At 34.8% G+C, this 22,958-nt stretch overlaps 1 protein-coding gene across 1 annotated transcript in view; it reads right to left on the minus strand.

Moving 5' to 3' along the window:
• Nucleotides 1-22,958, minus strand: part of PSMD14 (proteasome 26S subunit, non-ATPase 14) — a 111,693-nt gene that overhangs the window by 87,401 nt on the left and 1,334 nt on the right. The window contains exons 2-3 of the mRNA XM_012440539.2: nt 18,983-19,109; nt 16,804-16,855 (exon numbers count right to left, since the gene is read on the minus strand). Coding sequence (XP_012295962.1) covers nt 16,804-16,851 — 48 coding nt within the window. The 5' untranslated portion in view covers nt 16,852-16,855; nt 18,983-19,109. The remainder of the gene's footprint in view (nt 1-16,803; nt 16,856-18,982; nt 19,110-22,958) is intronic.

Here is a 22,958-nt window from a genome sequence, read left to right on the forward strand (position 1 = left end):
CCAAAAAAAACACTGTGGCCAGGCAGTCCAAAAAAAAATTACATGATTTTTTTTTTTAATTGAAACAGAGTTTTGCTCGTTGCCCAGGCTGGAGTGCAATGGCACAATCTCGGCTCACCGCAACCTCCGACTCCTAGGTTTAAACGATTCTCCTGCCTCAGTCTCCTAAGTAGCTGGGATTACAGGCATGTGCCACCACATTTTGTATTTTTGTATATTTAGTAGAGACGGGGTTTCTCCATGTTGGTCAGGCTGGTCTTGAACTTCCAACCTCAGGTGATCCGCCCACCTCGGTATCCCAAAGTGCTGGGATTACAGGCGTGAGCCACTGTGCCTGGACTTTTTTCTTTTTCTTTTCTTGAAGGAGTCTCGCTCTGTCCCAGGATGGAGTGCAGTGGCATGATCTCGGCTCACTGCAATCTCCACCTCCCGGGTACAAGTGATTCTCCTGCCTCAGCCTCCCCAGTAGTGGGGATTACAGGCACATGCCACCACACCCAGCTAATTTTTGTATTTTTAGTAGAGACAGGATTTCACCATGCTGGCCAGGCTGGTCTCGAACTCCTGACCCAGTGATCTGCCTGCCTCAGCCTCCCAAAGTGGTAGAATTACAGGCATTAGCCCCTGTCCCAGGCAAAATTACATAATTTTTTTTAATTGATACTTTTCTCTCATTGGGAGCTTATCCACTTGAGGAGATTGAAGGGTCTGGGAATGATGCTAAATTATGACCTGCTCTGGAAGAAGAATAGGAACAAGATCTCAAACTATCTATTTTCTTGCACATTCACACTGCATTCTCCTTCTCTCTTCCTCTTCCATGGATCTCAGCCAGTGTCTAGATCTAGCCTAACTCCAGAGCCCTGGGTTTTTACCACTGCCCAACACAAACTGCCTTTTGTAGTGAGTTGGTAGGTCAAAGACCTGTGCAACACGAATGTTCATTGCAGCACAGTTTACAATAGCAAAGACCTGGAACCAACCCAAATGCCCATCAATGATAGACTGGACAGGAAAAATGTGGCACATATACACCATGGAATATTATGCAGCCATCAAAAACGATGAGTTCGCGTCCTTTGTAGGGACATGGATGAACCTGGAAACCATCATTCTCAGCAAACTGACACAAGAACACAAAATCAAACATCTCATGTTCTCGCTCATAGATGGGTGTTGAACAATGGGAACACATGGACACAGGGAGGGGAGCACTATACACTGGGATCTGTTGCGGGGGAGTGGCGGGGGACAGCGGGGGGTGGGGAATTGGGGAGAGATAGCATGGGGAGAAATGCCACATATAGGTGAAGGGGAGGAAGGCAGCAAATCACACTGCCACGTATGCACCTATGCAACAACCTTGCATGTTTTTTACATGTACCCCAAAACCTAAAATGCAATAAAAATTAACAAAAAACAAAAAACAAAGACCTGTGCAAGACAGGCAGAAGGCCATGGTGTTGTCCAAAAAGTGACATGGGCCATGAATTTGACCCCACACAGACTGGTAACCCAGAAGCCTGGCCAAATTTAAGGAATTTGGATTTACAGGAAAAGAAAAGCATAGTACAGTCCTACCAAGGAAAAATGTCACACAGAGACTCTAACATCTAATCATATGCACAGGCATTTGAGGAAATCAACTTACTAAAAAAAATAAACTTCCTATAAAATATAAGGATGAGCAATGAAGATATGGAACAGTGAGGAAAGACAACAATTATTTCCAGAAATTTATATTTCTATGCTATTACTAAGCACATTTTAAAATGTAATAATTACCAATAAGCAATTTAAATCCTTCAAAAATATGCAAGACAGATGCTAAAGTCATTTCACACAAGGGGTACATGTAAAAATCTCAACACTTATGTGGCCTTAGGCTACTATACATTTATTTACGGGAGTGAGAGATTTGAAAATGAGTTTATATTAATCAGAAAGTGCAAAGAAACTTGCCAAAGTGTGCCAGCTCCATGGCCCACAAGCAATGAGCATCGCCTGCCTGTGACAGTCAGATGCCCAACCAACACTACTGTGAAGGCTATGAAAGAAGCTGTTAGCACTCTCGTGTAATCCCAGCACAGGCCAGAGCAGCAGATTAGGCAGAACTTTACATCAGTGGCAGGTCTCCCAAATTCTCTTGATGCCACAGAATTCATAAATGAGATCAGTATGTTCTAAAAAAACATGGTACTTGCAAAAGGAGAAAAAGGTTCCACAGCATCAAGCAGTGTAATACTTGAAACCTCATCATCAAAGTGACAGTTTTTAAGTGCCATTTATGATGCCCTAGTCTGGAAACATCCCAGCTAACCCATCTGATCAACAATTTCACAGATGGAAGCACTTGATGGCTAATTGGCAAGTCTATTATTCAAATAAAACAGCTCTCTGTACCTCTTTTTTCATTATTACAAGTCAAGGTACAAGAAGACTGGTCATTGAAATTAGCTTAACAAGAGAAGCCTTTTTCCCAAAATAATTTTTTTAAGTAAAACAATGTATTTTGGCAATCAGAAGTGCTAATCAGCTTCTGAACAGTAAGAAAAATGTTTTAAGAACCTAAAAAAGTAAGTACTGTAAACCTTTTAAAAGTTGTACTATTTGTAACCTCTACCTTTACCAATGTGTCAAGACACACATTATCATAGGGAATAAGATGAAATATTCACTAATTCCTTAAATATTCTTAAAATATGGGCCAAGTATTACATGTCAGGATAAATAAAAACCCTCCTAAATATTTTAATTTCCCAAAAATTTTAAAAAGCAAGCAGCTTACCTTTGATTACAATAAAAATTATAAGACTATTTAAATTTTATTAATTTATGAAACAAGTAGCCATGACACTATTGATTTGATCTACCTGAAGAAATGCTGATGTAAACAGGTCTGTGACACCAGTAAAATTTGTGTTCCAACTCTAGCTCAACTTCTTGTTAGTTCTGTGACTTGACCCTATAATATGGAAATAATTATCCCTACCCATGTAGGACTATTGTGAGGATTAAAAGATCAAGTGCATAAACACCTCATATCAGAATAAAGAAGGTACTCAGCATCAGTCCATTTTGCTCTCCTCTGCTCTCCCATCCCACTTTTTAAAATACTAGGGGAAAATTTTAATACACTTTTCAAAATATGTGGGTTCTCTTTATAGATCCATACATTTGTTCTAGATGTTACAATGACATTCTCTATTCACAGAATGGGGCTGTCTCCCTATATTACTACAATTTTCATACCCTTTCAAGTTGAAAGCTCCCAAGGCAAAAGCCTCATAGAATGGCTGAGCTATAAAATATCCAAAGACATCATTTAGTCTTTATAGTTAAAATCAGGAAATGTATACAGTAACCAGAAATCACAAATGAGAGAGAAATAACCCAGAAACCATGAAACCAGGTGCAAACTAAAGCAAAATCAAAATCATCTCCCTATAGTGATATAGCTATATAATGACAACAAAAATGTATTCTACTAGGTAGTGAAATACATTGTTTCCTATGAAGTGAGTTTTCCTTTTCTATAAAACAGAACAGTGCACTTTTCAAAAACTAGGTTTTGTCATTCTACTGTCCACTTTTGGTAAGCATTTTCCTTCCAATAACTCAGGCTCTGGTGTTTAGAACACTAGGGAACAGAGAATTACCACAGGCAGTTAAGAATGTAACTGAGTAAAAAGAGGGGGAAATGTACAATGAGTAAGAGAAAAGTACAACTATCATAATTTTTATTATTATTATTTACTCTAGCGTCCTTAAGCCATTATGCCCTTCACAGGCATTCAGTCTTCTGAAGGGAAAAGCCTGTGCAATCACTGGCAACAGTTTAAAAAGCAGCATTGAGAGGCTGCCCAGTGGAGACGACTGCCCTGCTCTGGTGACACACTTTCAGGACACTCAACCCAGAAAACATCCCACAAAGAACCACTTTGAGTCTGTGTTGTAAGAGAATCAGTCCCACCTGCCTGGGTTTTAAATGAATCTGATAATTGGAGAACTTCCCAAATGATAACACGAACTAAAAAATTACAAGTTAAGTTATGCAAGTTTGAGATAGAAAATCCAAAGATCAATGTGCCAAATCAGCAGTGTAACTTTTCCAATGTCTTAGTTTCCTATACTAGACAGAGATATCTCCTTTTGTCTTCCTTCCCATATACTCTTTCTACCAAAAATGGTATCAGATGTCATAGATCCATCATAACTTTGACTTTATATTTAAAACTTTAAACATTTATTTTTCACAATTTTGATTTTTTCTCTTATTTCATCAGAATGTAATTAATTTTGAAGGATAGTTTCACTGTAACTGAAAATTTATCACCAATCCCCTTCCATTCTAAAGAACTTGAACAAAATTGTTTATCACAATTGCATATCAAAATAGAAATTTAGCATTCACAAATGTCAAAGACCTTTCCTCTCAAAAGACTAGTCACAACTAAAATATTCAAACAAACTGACACAGGTAAACTATAACGTACCTACAGAAAATTTATGTCCCTTTTACTTGACTGAGAACCCTCAAGACTAGATCTGAGACTTCTTAGAAGCACCCTGTTTTTCACAGAGTTTAATATGCATTCAGAATAATTACACTACAATGACAACTAGAAAGAATATGCTCTACTTGGCTTGTTTTTTACCTGACCCCTTTCTTAATTTTCTATCATATAAACATCGGAATATATGAATAGAATAATTAGGAACTATATCAAATAAAATTATAGTTTCACAAGAGCAGCAAATAAGAAAAACATTAAAGGCATCTTGTATTTTTGCTTTGTTTCTAAAGCAAAATCATTATTATTTGTCATTAAGCTAAGAAATAAAACAATTAAAATTTCTTGACCCTTCTCTACTTCTTAATAGAAGGGAAAATGCCCAAATTAATCTACCAATGTTTAGAAAGGCTTTTCATAAATGTACAAAGGATTACATCAGATACTCAGAGTCAAAGAAAGAAAAAGGTAACCAGAACATTCATGAGCATATAAATACTGTGAATATAGTTAAGCTAAAGAACTCAAGGAATATAAAGAAAATCTACAAAAAAGCATTTTGTAAAGGCCTGCTCATTTGCATACCACTATGCCAGTGCTTAGAGCAAAATTAAAGCTTGTATTTCAAACGTGACAGATATAAATAAAGATTAATTATACACATTAAGCTATGATGGTTCATTACACAGCAGGATTGCTCTAGCCGATACAGAATAAAAATAAAACATAACAATCTTGTAATTTATTTTAAAACATTATTGTAGTAGCTTTATCTTCAGAGTATCCAAGTTCTTTAAAAATGTAAGTCTGATAAGCATAACTCCTTTGCTCAGCAATCCCTAAGGGCTTCTCAACTCACTCAGAAGAGAATTTTCTATAGGGCCCTGCAAGATCTATACTGTGGTAACCTCTCTAGTATTATCATCTTCAAATTAAAGACTGGGAGAGAAAGTGGAATAACTAGGTAAGTCATAAAAAAGTACTATAAAATAAATTCAAATGAATTTCTGACTTTATTTGGTGGCTCTTAAAAAGTACTAAAGAAAAATGTTATTTAATGTTATCTAATGTTATTTAGTGTTATTCTATGACTTGTTATTTTGCTTTGGTTTTATGTTTGTGTACTAAAGACAGAACATTATGTATAAAGTTGAAGTTCCTTTTGCCTCCCTCCCTTTTCATGAATTTGTTGTGAATTATTTAGAACTGCACTGTACAATATAGTAACCACTAGATAGATATGACTATTTAAATTTAAATAAAATTAAAAGTTCAGTTCTTCAGTTATATAAGATATATCAATGGGCTCAACAGGTACATGTGACTCTATAAAGTTAAGTAATATAACATTTAGAATTCAGTTCTTCAGCTGCTCCAGTCACATTTCTGGTACTTAACAAACATGTGGCTAGTGGCCACTGTACTGAACGGTACAGATATGGACACTTCCATCACTGCAGAAAGTTGTACTAAACAGTGCTTCTGTAGAACAACTTGTAATATTTTTACTTAGGAGTTATGTAACCCTAAAAAAAGGTGTTACTTTATGTTTTTTAAATTTACATGTTTCTATGATGTATGTATCTTTTTACACCTGAATTTTTCTCTTACTATGTCTACAAGGTCTATTATGCATATTGATATCTAGAACCTAGTTCATCCATTTTAGCTGCTGCATGAATTTCATCATAACACATTTACACATTTAAATATTTTGCAATTTTTAACATTCCAAACAATGCTGTAACAATATTCTTAAACATGTCTCCTGATTTAGATGTATAAAAGTTACTCTAAAGTGAGTAAATGGAATTGTTCAGTGACAGAAGTTTGGTCATTTTCAACTTTACTAGATATTGTCAAGTTGCTCTCCAAAGTGACTTTAACCATTTACCACATATGATGTGTCAATTTAACATATATTTATTGTTTGTTATTTGCCAATAATGACCTAAGCACTGAGCTACAATCTCTAACCATCCCACATACACACACACACAAACACAGCTTACATGAGAATTCTTGCTTCCCTAAATTTTCATTAATACTTAATTCAACAGGTTTTTTTTTTTAAAAAACAATCTAATCATTATTTTAGTTTTCATTTCCCTGCAGCAACACTGAATCTTTTCATAATTTTATTTGGCCATTCTTATTTCACATTCTTTTTTTGAATGAAGTCATCATTTTTTGTCTTCTTCATCTACGGTTCTGCTGAATGAACTACATAGTGTTGCAGATTAATGTGTTGCCAGTAACTTCTTTCCATCTTTGCTTGTCTTATCAGTTTGTTTCTGTTGTCTTTTGGGGACAAGAATTAGTAATATTGTCTTGAGGTAATCAAATTAAGAATCTTTTAAGTTGTGCTTTTCTATTTTGAGGTCATGAAGACATAAAAATTTCTGCCCTCCCAAAAAATGGGGGTGGTGTCTGGGGGAAGGTTATCTGCTCTGCACCTGACTAGTTCACATGTGAGTTTATTTAATCTTCATAAAGAACCATCTGGGTAGGTATTATTAACCTCATTTTAAAGGTATTATAACTGAACTTTTAAATGTCTTTTTTTTGTAGTAAAAATATAAAATTTGCTACTTTAACTGTTTTTAAGTGAACAATTCAGTGACATTTTACATTAACAATGTCGCACAACCAACTTCACCATCTCCAACACCAGCTCCGGAACATTTTTCATCATCCCAAACTGAAACTCTGTACCTATTGAACAATAACTCCCTATTCTCTCCTCTTCCCAGTTTCTGGCAACTACCATTCTACTTTCTATCACTATGAATCTGATACTCTAGGTACTTCATATAAGTGGAATCATATAACATTTGTCCTTTTGTGTCTGGCTTATTTCATTTAGCAAAATATCTTTTAGGTTCACTCGTGTTGTAGTATATGTCAGAATCTCATTCCTTTAAAGTTTAAGAATATTCCATTGTATATACGATCAGTCCTCCATATCAACAGGTTCCTCATCCACATATTCAATAAACCATAGATAGAAAATATTGCAGAGAAAGAACAATAAAAAATAACAATACAGCCAGGCTGTATTGTTGGTGGCTCACACCTATTATGGTGGCTCATGCCTGTTATCCCAGAACTTTGGGAGGCCAAGGCGGGCAGATCACCTGAGGTAAAGAGTTTGAAATCAGCCTGGTAAACTTGGTGAAACACCATCTCTACTAAAAATACAAAGAAATTAGTCAGGCATGGTGATGGGCGTGGTAATAGCTGCCTATAATCCCAGCTGCTCGGGAGGCTGAGGCAAGAGAATCACTTAAACTCAGGAGTTGGAGGTTGTAGGGTACCAAGACTGCACCACTGCACTCCAGCCTGGGCGACAGAGTAGGACTCCGTCTCAAAAAAATAAAAAAATAAAAAATAATACAACAATAAAAAATAAGAATAACTTTTTAAATAGAAGTATTTACATAGCACTTACATTGTATTAAGCATTATAAGTAATTTATAGATGATTTAAAGTATGCGAGACACTGTGTCTAGGTTATATGCAACTACTATGCCATTTTATCTAAGGGACTTGAACAGTCACAGATTCTGGTATGAACAGCGGTCTTAGAATCAATCCCCCGAGGATACTGAGGAATGAGTGTATTTGCATTTTATTTATACATTCATTTGTTGATGGACATTTGGGTTGTTTCCACCCCTTGGCTATTATGAATAACACTGCTAAGAATATTGGTGTACAAACATCTGTTGGAGTCTTTGCCTTTAATTCTTTTGGGCACATACTCAGAAGTAGAATTGCTGGATTATATGGTAATCCTATGTTTAATCTTTTAAGGAAAATTACTGTTTTCCATATTATCTGTACCATTTTACATTTCTACCATCAATATACAAGAGTTCTAATTTCTCCAATCCTCACCAATACTTTTTTTTAATTTGAATAATAGCCATCCAAATGGGTATATCTTCAAAAATTATAAAGTTTGGGCTGGGCATGGTGGCTCCTGCCTATAATCCCAGCACTCTGGTAGGCCAAGGTGGGCGGATCAATTGAGGTCAGGAGTTCAAGACAAGCCTTGCTAACATGATGAAACCCCGTCTCTACTAAAAATACAAAAATTAGCCAGGTGTGGTGGTGGGCACCTGTAATCCCAGATACTCAGGAGGCTGAGGCAGGAGAATCTTTTGAATCCAGGAGGCAGAGGGTGCAGTGATCCAAGATCACGCCACTGCACTCCAGCCTGGGTGATGGAACAAGACTTTGTCTTAAAAAAAAAAATTATAAAATTTGATTTCATATTTAGATATTCCATCCATTTGGTACAAATTTTTGTATATAGAATAAGGCAGGAATCTAATTTTAGTTTTTTCCTTACTAGAAACCACTTGCTTCAGCATCATCTAATGAACAGGCCTCTCCTCTACTATTTTAATGTCACTTATATTACAAACCAAGTTCCCATATTGATGGATGTATTTCTGGTTTTTTTTTTTATTATACTGGTCTACCTGATTATTTCTGTAACAATATATTACTACTTCAATCATATAGCATTAAAATATATTTTGAATTCTGGTATAGCAAATTTCTTTTTCCTTTTTAGAAATTTCTTTGCTATTCTTGAAGTATTTTTTCTATACAAATTCTAGAGTAAGTTTGCCTATTTCCATGAAAATTCTGGTTGATTTTTTACTGAAACTGCATTGAATTTATGATTAGTTGGAAAGAATTGATGTGTGGTAATATAAAGACTCCTCATCCATGAAAATAGTATTATTTTTTCATTTATTCCAGTCATTTTTTCCATTGCTATGTTAAATTAATCCTCTCTACCAAACATTAGACCAAACCCTAAGACAAACAATTGAAACAACATTTCTGTTCCAACAACCACAATAAGAAACCAGAAAAACAGTTATTAGTGAATATACAAAAAAATTCATACACTGTGAGGATTTGGGAGTTATAACAAAACACATCCTACTCAATTCACGAATTTTTTTTTTTAATCTAGCCACCTGAAATAATTCTTCAAAATGTACACTATATCTCATCACATTCAGGAAGCCTTCTGGGATCACTCACCAGCAGTATTTTCCCTTCTTTTTGCATCCTAAAATTAATGAGGTCTGTACCAGAGATACAAAGCGACAACTTACAGGCATTATATAGCCTGCTGCCTACATGCTTAGTTTGCCCTACACAGTGTACTTTAAACAAACAAACAAACAAAACAGGAGACCAAAAAAAAAAAAAAAAAATCAGGGTATTTCACACAAAAATCACATGATTTCTAACTCTGCTTTAAAACTTACAGGTTGTATGTCATTCTCACTAAGGGATCTGGCTAAAAGAGGCTCCATCACGATAAATCATGTTGTTTATTATCAGAGCAGACAAATCACACGCTAATTCTTAAAGCTTCCACCTAAAAGTGACCTATAAACCAATCACATTCTATTGGTCAAAGCAAAATCATGATAAGGCTAACTACCAAGATGACAGAAAAATATAATCCTACTATATTCCTGGAAGGTTGAAAGACACATATATTCATATAATTGATGACTTTGCCTTTAATCTCTTCCCCTTTACCTATTCTCCAAACTACCACTAGAATTACTTTTCAAAGACACAGATCGAATTACTTCACAAGTCTATTGGAAAGAAAAAAAATCTTCGTATCTGAAGAAAGAAAAAGAAAGAAAGAAAGAGAAAGAAAGAGAAAGAAAGAAAGAAAGAAAGAAAGAAAGAAAGAAAAAAAGAAGGAAAGAAAGAAAGAAAGAAAATCATGAAACTATAACAACACCTAGGGGAAAAAAGTAAAAATCACTAAGTATGGCATTCAACACCTTTCATAACCAACTTCAGATTCCTTTACCAGTTTCTTTTCCCAGTATTTTCTCATATATCTATTCTTTAGCCTTTTGAATATGCCTTGACACATACTTCAAAACTCAGCTCAAATATCAACTCCTCGATTTAGTCTCACTTTTCCCAAGTTAGTCTCATTTCACCCTACCTCCACTGTACTTACAATCACGTTGTTTACAATGAGCATTAGCTTTCACTGATTCAAAGTAGTTAATGTGTACTAGGCACTTAAAACATAATTGTTTATGGGTCTATTATAAGGCTCTGGATTAGCTATTAATATTCTTGTTCATCTTGGAATTTGTGATACCATCTCACATCAGTTAGAATGGCAATCATTAAAAAATCAGGAGACAACAGATGCTGAAGAGGATGTGGAGAAATAGGAACACTTTTACACTGTTGATGGGAGTGTAAATTAGTTCAACAGTAAAGTGTGGTGACTCCTTAAGGATCTGGAAATAGAAATACCATTTGACCCAGCAATCCCATTACTGGGTATATACCCAAAGGATTATAAATCATTCTACTATAAAGACACCGCAAAAACACATATGTTTATTGCGGCACTGTTCACAATAGCAAAGACTTGGAACCAACCCAAATGCCTATGAATGGTACACTGGATAAAGAAAATGTGGCACGTACACACCATGGAATACTATGCAGCCATAAAAAAGATGAGTTCATGCCCTTCACAGGGACATGGATGAAGCTGGAAACCATTATTCTCAGCAAACTGACACAAGAACAGAAAACCAAACACCACATGCTCTCACCCATAAGTGGGTGTTGAACAATGAGAACACATGGACACAGGGAGGAGAACATCACATACCGGGGCCTGTCAGGGGTGGGGGGCTAGGAGAGAGATAGCAGGGGGTGTGGGGATTGGGGAGGGATAGCATTAGGAGAAATACCTAATGTAGATGACGGGGTGATGGATGCAGCAAGCCACCATGACACATGTATACCTATGTAACAAACCTGCATGTTCTGCATGTGTACCCCAGAACTTAAAGTATAATTAATAAATTTAAAAAAAAAAAAAAAAAACCTGGACTGGGCATGGTGGCTCACACCTGCAATCCTAGCACTTTGGGAGGCCAAGACGGGCAGATCACGAGATCAGAAGTTCAAGACCAGCCTGACCAACATGGTGAAACCCTGCCTCTACTAAAAATACAAAAATTAGCTAGGCGTGGTGGTGCATACCTATAATCCCAGCTACTCAGGAGGCTGAGGCAGAAGAATTGCTTGAACCCAGGAGGCAGAGGTTGCAGTGAGCAGAGATTATGCCACTGCACTCCAGCCTGGGTGACAGAGCCAAAAAAAAAGAAAACATGATTCACAGAAACTCAAAATATTGACATAACATATTAAAACTGAAGACAAGTTACTAAATGCCACTGACATTATACTTAAGTTCCATCTACTTTCAAGCTAATATTGACTATTCCAAAGCTAAAATGAACCCAGAGAGAAACCAAAATTTTTAAAAACGGCACACTATGCTTCGGTTATTCTCATCCCTTGGGCTCTGTTCCCACTGCTTTTGGAAGTTGTTTAGCTGCCAAGACCTAGGTGGAGTTTGTTATAAAGACAATGAAGTAGCCAAATTATAGCAATGTATGTTTTTATTACAATAATTTCATACCTTTTAGTAATTTCAAGTTTGTAAGCACTTTACCAAAGAAAATCCAAAAACGCATTTGAAATTTAAAGCTATTATTTCATCAATTTTAATAGCACTAACATCTTTATTTATGCTTCAAACTGCTGGTAAGTTATACTGAAGTAGAGGACTGGGGACAAATTTAATTATTTTAGCCTATCACTATTCAAATATTAACTGTTTTTTGTTTTTGTTTTTGTTTTTGTTTTGTTTTGTTTTGAGACATAGTCTCACTCTGTCGCCCAGACTGGAGTGCAGTGGTACGATCTCGGCACACTGCAACCTCCACCTCCTGGGTTCAAATGATTCTCCTCCTTCAGCCTCCTGAGTAGCTGGAATTACAGATGTGTACCACCACACCTAGGTGATTTTTGTATTTTTAGTAGAGACAGGGATTCCCCATGTTGGCCAGGCTGGTCTTGAACTCCTAGCCTCATGTAATCTGCCCCCTCAGTCTCCCAAAGTGCTGGGATTACAGGTGTGAGCCACCAGACCCAGCCAATATTAACATTTTAAAATGTGATATTACAAAAAATAAAACTTAGTTGTTTTGTAAGAATGGATACCATAATGAGAAATAGGGAAAGACAGCATGATAAAAACTAATGGAAGAGAAAGGCTTAAGATAGTAAGTGTAGAATACTGAAGTTTAGTTAAAAGAGAACTAAAATAGGACAATAGACTTGGGAGTTTAAAAAAGTCCAGTACAGTAATACAGGAGTTGGCCAGAATGCATTCTCATAAGAGTGAACAGAGGTAATTAAGTAGATTATGGAGTGTAAGCTATTATTTCAGGAATACTAGAAATCAATGGAAGAAAAGGTTTAATGGAGTTTTCTTTTCTGGATACAGGAGACTTAAACATCTTTGTAGGCAGAGAAAGAGGTCAATGGAGATAAGCAATGTGGCAAGAGAATGAGATCCAAGAATAAGTGGAAGGATTAGCCTTGGAAAAAAGAAAAGTCACCTCCTATTTAGTGAAAATTAAGAGACTAGAATGAACGGGGACTTTGATTATTTAAAAGTTCCTTTTTTACCTACTAGCCCTACTATAACTGCCAAATAAAACAATTAAGGCCAAGTGACCTTAATTGGCCAAGTGAAATATCAGTATCAACTGTGATTATAATACTGATATTCCTATATTATTACTGTGAATTCCGCCATTAAAAAAACATGACCGGGCCAGCTGCAGTGGCTCACATCTGTAATCCCAGCACTTTGGGAAGCCGCAGTGAGCAGATCAATTGAGGTCACAAGTTCAAGACCAGCCCAGCCAACATGGTGAAACCTCATCTCTACTAAAAATACAAAAATTAGCTGGGCATGGTAGTTCATGCCTGTAATCCCAGCTACTTGCAAGGCTGAGGCAGGAGAATTGCTTGAATCCAAGAGGATAAGATTGCAGTGACCGAGATCATGCCACTGCACTCCAGACTGGGCAACAAAGCAAGTCTCTGACTCAAAAAATAGTAATAATAATAATAATAATAATAATAATAATAGAATAACATGACCAATTAGCACACAGAGCAAAGCCCAAATACCTTCTTATTACTACTGGGTTATATTAAAGGCATTAGGACCCAAGGTGGGATCGTGTCTCTTGGAAAGGGTACAAAAATCAGTATCAAATAATAGTTCAATAAAAATTCAAATGAAATGTTGAATTGTTTCTACAAATAATGAAGTCAAGGCTGAAAACAAGTCTTTGTTGTATAATCTGGTCTTTATCCTGAGTTTCTGGCACAAAGCCTCAAAAACCCTTGGAGTTTCTTTTGTTATGCTAATGCAGTAACTCAGTGCACACCCCTAGATAGCTTGAGGATGAGGGCTGATCACCATAAAGACCAACATGGTAATTAGAGGGCTAAGACTTTGAGTCAGGCCCATTTCTAAGGAGGGAAGGGAGGCTGGAGATTTTGAATTTTGAGTCCAATCACCCAGTCAATGATTTAATCATCAAGCCCATGTATGCCAAGTCCCAACAAAAACTCTGGACACCAAAGCTACACCAGGGTGGAGCTCCCCGTCTGGTTAACTCATTGATGTTCAGGGAGAGTGACATGCCCTAATTCCACGAAGAGAGGGCACAGGAGCTCTGCATCTCCTCCCAGACCATGTCCTGTGTGTCTTCATTTCGCTGGTCCTCCTAATCTGTATTCCTGGATAACAAAACTATAATAATAAGCACAGCACTTTCTTGAGTTCTGTCAGTTGTTCTACTGAATTATCAAACCTGAGGATGTGGTGAGGACCTCCAAATTTATAGTCAGGTCAAAAGGTCGGTCAAAAGTGTGAATGGCTTGGGGACACATGAAGTGTAGCTGGCATCTTAAGTAAAGATAGTCCTGCGGAGAAGTGACCCTTTAACTTGCAGAGTCTGACACTAACCACCAGGTTAGTGTCAATTGGGAGTGAAACAAAATGTCTTCAAGCCAGCAAAGTAGCATTGATATTAAAAAAAATAGTCATGGACATTTCTTTCATGGAAGTTAGGTTATTTGTATAGATAATGATTTAAGCTAGTCTATTAACTCATAAAATGTCCATGGTTCTTGTTCTTCAATCAAGGAAATAAAATAACCATAAGGGACTGTCAATTATGTGAGGCCCTTACCTGTTCTGTTCCTATCTACCGCCACGTTTTAAGAGGGTCATCTATAAACTTACCAGCAAGTGACCTGCTCCTATTTGGGAAGGAATTCTGCCTTTTCCAGTAAATGGTAAGATAACATTTCCCACTGATTTTCAGAGGGAAAGGCCAATTTGTGTATCCTTTTCTACTACTATTGGTGGCTATGACTTATCTAATGAAAAGATAGCTATTATCAATCCAAAGATCTTTGACTTCTTGTTAAAAAAAATAATAATAAACAACATATTCTTATGCAAAAAAATTACACACTTAACATTTCATGTTGCAAAAGTAACATCATAAGTATTTGTCAAACTATTCCTATAACAAGATAAAATAAAACTTTAGAGAAAAAGATTAAACACCTAGTATAGGATAAGGGAGATATCATAAAAATAAGAGTTCTACAAATTAATTCTTTGAGTTTGTCATCTAATTGAGATGAAATATATATGTGTTATATATATATATATATATGAAATGATTCTTAAGCAACAGGTTTTTAATATCAAAAAAGAGTACAAACTAAGGACACAATGGCTGATTAAATAATCAGAAACCAATAAGGTTACTGAAAAAACATTAAGTTTTCCACTTGATACAAAGGTTTGCAGTCACCGTTGGCATATAATATAGCTCAATTTGTGGTCAGTAAAACCATTATTTCATGTCCAGGAGTTTTCCAGCATGAATTTCCAAATGGATAATTTATTGTATCTATGCTTAAGGAAAGTTATTTTTATATTTAAATTTGATGCAAATTCCCTTAAGAATTCTAAGGCAACATCTTCGCCTATAACTTGGAGGTAAATTTGCAGTATCTACATACAACCTCTGCTCACATCTCACATTTTCATATGCCTGAACATTATTACTACTAATTTCAGAATATATTAAGAGAAATTCCAGAAGCTCTCTAGAATGTTTACAAAAGAATGGAAACAGGTTCAGGATCAAGGTCAAAGAGGATTAGGCCTCTTGAGAGAATAAGTTATACAGGTGTTACAAAAATGAAGAATCATGAAGAAATAGGCTGACACAAAGAAACATGAGAAATCATCAAAACTAACAAAAGTAAATGAAAAACAATAAAATCTATCCAAGGATGTAATACAGAATCACAAAATGATTTCAACATCCTAAAAGTCATAAACCATAATAGACCTTATCAAACAGTTCTTATAAAAATGCTTCTAAAACACTGAGAACTTCATGAAGTCTCAAACAAAAACTGCTTCTTACAGTAAACATAGATTACTTTGAAGAAAAATGAAGTCATTGATAGCAATACAAAATGTGGGAAAGCTGAAGACTAAAGGGATTTTAAAAGGGGCTATAAAAATATTTCTAATATTTGGTCATAAAACAATACATTGTATACATAAAACTCTGAGGAAGAGAAAAACAGTCATTTCTTTTGTTAAATAGTATTAAGTCAATGTACGATTGCAAAGATCAAAAGTGTAGAACTCTTAAGAGGCAGGAATTCTTGACCTGAAAGCAGATAGACTATCCTGAGGCAGAAATCTAGAGGTCATTTGCCCAACAGCAAATGAAACAAGACAAACAATATTAAAACAACTGAAAGCTTATTTAATTTTTAAAAAGATTATAAAAGAAACCATTTATACCAAATTTAAAGGAAAGGAGAGAGATCACTTACTAATCCATCTATCTATCATAATTACTAGCAGAAATTTGCCAGTGTTAAGACTGTACACACAAACATTCTAAGGATCAGTTTTCTGGATCTGGCAAACAGGATGACATGCTTACTTCTTCTGGTGTTACAGCTGAAGTTTACATTGCAAATTCAGTAAATAAGCTATTTTGAGGATTTCTTTTCCCTAAAAGACAACTTTGATAATCTCACATATCTCAAAATTTTAAACAAAGCAAATACCAGAAAATTCTTATTCCCAGGAGAAAAGTAAACTAAGACAATAAATGTTTTCCACATGTTGTCTACTGTTGCAAGATAGCAAACATCAATAAGGTAAGATTCTTACCGTAAAGTTATGTTAGGTGATTTTTTTGGGGGTAATTTCTTTCTCTTTGGATAACTACAAAAAGGCTGTAGTTTACACACAAGGAAATACTCAAGAGACTATATACTAACCTGGCCCAGTCCAGGCATACCTCCTCCAAGTCTAAGAAGTCTGTCCATATTTCTAGAAAACAGAAACAAAGAAAAAATGTTCCTAAGCACAAAAGTGTTTACTCAATTGCTATCTATATAATTCACCTTCAGTCACTCAGTATGTCAAAAATATTGGTGGTAATTACAACACAACATCAGACTTCCTGTTAATTAACACCACATATTAATTCAAAAAGCTGTCTTCTATGCTAATTAACAGACCTTATTTTACTGCTTTGGTTTTGGGTTATCCCCAGTTTTAAAGACAAGCAATCTTAGCATACTTTCAAAACTTTGCTATCATTAAGTTAATTATATTTTCTTATTGTTATCTGATAAAGTACCTGAATGCGGAAAAATTGCCTGAAATGCTTATCATATGTATGATTGAATTTCCTTCAATTTGTCCAGAGTGTACAAATAAAAATCCTCACTTTTAAATTAAATTTTAACATACTCATTAGTAAGTTCTGTGCTAATTAACTTACAGCTTGTCAGTTATCATCAAAACTGCATGTGAAAGACATTGTGAGCAGATTATGGATCTCTGAATTAGCATCAAAGGCTTTTAAAAACTGAACTCATTATACTAAAAGAAATACTATAGCGTAAACATTAAACGTTATTAAGATAGTGTTCTAGAACCTACACAGATATTTTGTGTTATTTCAGATGTTGTAGAGATATACACCTTTTTCACTAAGGAAATTCAGCTGGGCTTCTCAATTATAATTTTGGAATCAACCAATACAAAGTGGATTTATTATATCAATCTGATTTAGTTTTAAGGTTTAGAGTAACTACAGAAGATATTCTTACAAGCTTGAAAACATCACAGAAGAAATTAATACTATCAAGTGTACTTACATGGCCTCAAATAACAAAAAGAAGTAATCAAACTTTAAAAATTAATAGCAGGACAACTAAGTAATTTTAAAATGACAATAAAGGATTTTTTCTACTTGAAAATTGCCATATCCTAAATTCCTCTTCTTCCTAAGTGTATGCTTTAGAAAATGGTATTACTACAAATTATATTCCAAATTCATTACATTACCCTCCCATCCCCAATCATGTTTATTGAATATTGGTAACAATTTAACAACGTAAATATTGCAAACTTGATTCAAGTTCACATACAGAAAAAAATTTTATTCAAGTGCACATACAGAAAAAAACACAAATGGAATCTTCAAAAGGAACACATTCATGTAACCATCACCTAGTTCAAGAAACAGAACATTATTGGCACCTCAGAAACGCCACCCAAGCCTGACTTTCAGTCTATTCCACCCTGCAAACGTAAAATTCAACTTTCAACAACATAGATTAGTTCTGCTCTTTTTGAATTTTACGTAAATGAAACAATATATTTTTTCATGTCTGGCTTGTTTCATGTAACATGTTTATGAGATTCACAATTTTAAAAATTCATTTTAAATTCATTTTAAAAAATGAATTTGCACAAAAAACGTGGTAGTCCAGACAAAATTTCCACTTTACAATCTTAACTCATTCTCCTAATAGCAACATTTACAAATAAAATCTCCATCAAATCCTCACTGAAATTCCTCAACTAAAATATGGTATTCAACACAGAGCATTTTTAAATGCCTAAGAACTGGGGGGGAAAATCCTGCATATTTTATAATATTCAATCATTTCTCTAGGATATATTATCAAAAAAAATTTCTTTTGGACCATTTCAAGCTTACAAACTTAAAGAACCAACAGAAAAAACAAATAACATAACAATATATATTAGTATACATATATTCTAGGCCAAAACTGATTCCCAGCTGTATTGTTTATCTAGCCCTCTGTTTTGTTTCTGATGACTTTACACAGACTCCAGATGCTGTGAATATACATGAGTGATACAAGGAGCAGAGAGAAAGAAAATCTAGCAGATAGTCTCAGCAAAGAGGAAATATATTTAACAAATTAAAACATTTAAGATAAGATAACCAGGTTTAATAAAAATAATTTGGGGATTAAGCATACTGATACATATTCCAAATCATACCACTTTTCAAAATCTGGTTATCTATCATACATATTCACAATTTGACCTCTGTTAAAAGTAATACATTTTCATACTACCTCTCTATCCGTCCCTAAAAGAATAATTAAAAGTAAAATACATTTTAAACCTTACCTGGTCAGTAACTACAACTCTTAAGGTGTTAACTTTCAATTTGTTGAATTTGACAAATTGCTTCTTAAAGAAAGCTCTTGCTAATTCTGGCAGGTACAATTTCCCCAAGTATATATATTTTTCTCTCCTATAAAAGGTAAACAAAATATGATATAATTATTTTGACAATTTAAGGGGGAAAACTTCATACCAAAACCTTTAAAAGAATCAAAATTCCTAAAAATGAAGTAGAAATTAAAACTCTTTTTAAATAATCATTTCCTGAGAGTTTAGAATGATCTACCTTACAGGGAGCTACAGAGCATAGTGATTAACGCTGTATTCAAATTTTATTTGTATGTTTCTTTCATGAACACTAACTTTGAAGAGACATTTCAAAACTTTTAGTCTTTCCAGGCATCTTCCAAAGAACAAAATAGACCAGGCGTGGTGGCTCACACTTGTAATCCCAGCACTTTGGGAGACCAGCCTGGCCAACATGGTGAAACACCATCTCTACTAAAAACACAAAAAATTTAACCAGGCATGGTGGTGGGCACCTGTAATCTCAGCTATTTGGGAGGCTGAAGCAGGAGAATCGCTTGAACCTGAGAGGCAGAGGTTACAGTGAGCCAAGAACGTGTCATCGCACTCCAGCCTGGGCAACAAGAATGAAACTCCATCTCAAAATAAATAAATAAATAAATAAACAAACAACCAAAATTAAAATTTACTTATATTTTCAAATAGAACAATTCATTCTATCATGCAATTACTATATTGCTTAACTACATATTATTATAAATCTATCAAATATTATGGAATGTTAGTGGTTTTCTTATATCCTGAAAATTTGCTATTTTATCATACTAGGAAGTATTAGTTCATTGTTTCTTAATCAATTATTCCCAACTACGCCAAAAAAGACTAAAATGACAAGAATATGGAAAAATAACAAGAATTGCCTAAAATAATGCAATGGTGAAAAAAATTATAGTTACTGCATCATCCTTTGGGTCCTACTGTGTTGCCCAAAGCACTGATCCATCTTTCAAAAAGACATAGAACATTGGAGACTTCATCTTTGTGGTCTTTTTTTTCAGTCTTCATTTAGCACAGTTGAGAAATCAGAATTTTTCATTTTAACAATGACAAAAGGAAGAAAAGCGACAAAATGTTTTACATTATTACAAAATCAAAGCTAATGCGAAGGAGACAAATTATGGCTGTCTAGTCTCTAATGATGACAATAAAATTGATGGTACAAGCCAGGATTTACTAACTTCAGTACTACTGATATTCAGAACCAGATAATTTGTTGTCGCTTGTGAGGCTGTCTTGGGCATTATAGGATGTTGAACATCATCCCTAAGCTCCACTAGAAAACAGCACCTATCCAGTTGTGACAATCAAAAATGTCTCCAGACAAGCTTTATTGCTGTTGATTGTTAAAAAAAAAAAAAAAAAAAGTCTCCAAACTTTACCAAATGTCCCCTGGGGGCAAATGTTTGGAGACATTTTTGATTGTCTCAAAAATCACTCTCAATTGGGAACCATTGATATAAACAAAATCTCAGACTATCTATCTTGAGATGATAGATTAATTTTCTGAAAATTAAGAACCAATAAGTGCTGGAAACAGTTTGGCAGTTCCTCAAACAGTTAAACATAGAATTAGCATTTGATCCAGCAACTCCACTCATAGGTATATACCCATAAAACTGAAACTCAAAGTAAGCTTATATACATACATGTTTACACCATCACTATTCACAATAGCCAAAAGGTAGAAACAGTCCAAATGTCCACCAAAGAATGAATGGATAAACAAATTCTACTATATATACATAAGGGAATATTGTAATATGAAATACTGTTCAGCTATAAAAAGGAATAAAGTACTATTGCACATGTCACAAGTTGGCTGAACCTCAAAATATCACACTATGTAAAAGAAGCCAGGCACAAATGGTCACATACTATGTGATTCCGTGTATATGAACTATCCAATAAATCCATAGAGACAGAATGCAGACTGGTAGTTATCAGTGGGTGGGGAAGGGAGGAAAATGGAGAAACCGCTATATGGCTAAGAGACTTTTTACCTTGGAATGACAGAAATGTTCTGGAACTAAATTGAGGTGGTAATGGCACACTGTGAATGGACTAAATGATACTAAACTGTTCACTTTAAAATGGCTAGTTTTATATTATGTTAATTTCCTCTCAATAGATGAGTTGTTTAAAGGGTCAATAAGTAAACAATATATTTTTAAAACCAAAATAGTTACATTCTTATTCAGTTACTTATTCAACAAGAAAGGACTTCATCACACAAAATTTTGCAATAAGAACCTGTTTTCTAAAGAGATGTGTGACATATTTTTTCATGTTTTATGATGTTGATATAGTTTACACATGGAAAAAGGCTAAAGTGTACACAAACAAGAATGAAAGGAAATGAATAATGTAGAAATTGTAAAAGTCATTGGACTAATTCTAAATGGTGCCTATAAATCTAATAAAAACGTTTTTCAGTTATGAAGCAAAGATGGCCCTCCTACTGTCATCAGCACCCCCATCCTGAGCATGGCTACAAACACAGATCCTTTTTCCTCACATAATTTGCCACTTATTGGGTTTCAAATGCAGGGCATATTTCACAGTACTAAATCACATTGGAGATAGGGACCTGCATTAGCAGAATTTAGCAGAAAGATTCACAAAGTGAATGTGTATGCTTAACATAAAAGGGAATACTTTCAATTCTAGAAATAAAAGCAATAAAAAGGTCGATGGATCTAAACCAAGTTTTTATAGCTATCAAAAAGCAGAAGACTCAAAAGCTCATTCATGATAGATATAATTAACTTCATGGAAAATGTTATCAGACAATATGAATAAAGGGTTTATACCTAACATAATGTCATACATACAGTAATTTTTAGAATCCTAATTGGTAAAAACAGTACAGAAAAGGTATCAGTACTTTCAAAGGTTGATGACTTTCTACTTTTTCTTTCTCTCTTAACGTCTGATTTGAACCTGATATTGTTAGATCATGTCCATGCTGGATTTAAATAAATCAATTTTCATCTGAGGTCAGGAGTTTCAGACCAGCCTGGCCAACATGGTGAAACCCCGTCTCTACTAAAAATACAAAATTAGCTGGGCGTGGTGGCAGGCGCCTGTAATCCCAGCTACTGGGGAGGCTGAGGCAGGAGAATCGCTTAAACCTGGGAGGCAGTGGTTGCAATGAGCCGAGATCCCACCATTGCATTTCAGTCTGGACGACAAGAGTGAGACTTCATCTCAAAAAAAAAAAAAGTACAAAGCAACTTATAACGCCTGGAACATCCAAGGTACTCAATAAATGTTGCCATTACTATTGTTATCGTTAAAATTGTTATTATTATCATTTTAGAACTAGAAGAGATTATTTAATGCAGTTCTCCCATTTCGCAAATAGGTTCACCAAAGTATCACACACAAAATGGAATATGAAATGTCAAAATGAGTGCAACAAACAGGGCATATGATAAGTTCGTGAGCAATAAATCACATGGATATTCAGGCAAGGGTTTCACATGTGGACACTGAATTATTACATGAACATTATTATAAAATTGAAAATTAAAAAAGCACAATTGCTTCTTGTTACTGAAATAAGAGAACTAGATTAATAATCTCTTCCACTTCTAAAATGACAATAACAATAACAGCAATAATAACATTTATTGTTTTTATACATATGGTTCACAAACTACATACTAATAAGCACATAGTTTATATGGCCAGTATAAAAATAAGATGAACCTGTCAAAGAGATTAAAATCCAGCTATTTAATTAAACTGGCAATATATTATTTATCAAGCACTTGAGGCAGAAAAAAAACCTCCCAAAGTCAACAGGTGAAGCATCAACGAAAGATCACGACTTGAAAACTTTCTTCCCTTGGCAAGATTTAGGGACAAATTCAAGACAACATTCAGGCTT

This window comes from Aotus nancymaae, unplaced genomic scaffold (genome assembly GCF_030222135.1).
Source record: "Aotus nancymaae isolate 86718 unplaced genomic scaffold, 86718_ANA_hifiasm-v0.15.2.pri h1tg000029l, whole genome shotgun sequence".
Classification (NCBI taxonomy): domain Eukaryota; kingdom Metazoa; phylum Chordata; class Mammalia; order Primates; family Aotidae; genus Aotus; species Aotus nancymaae.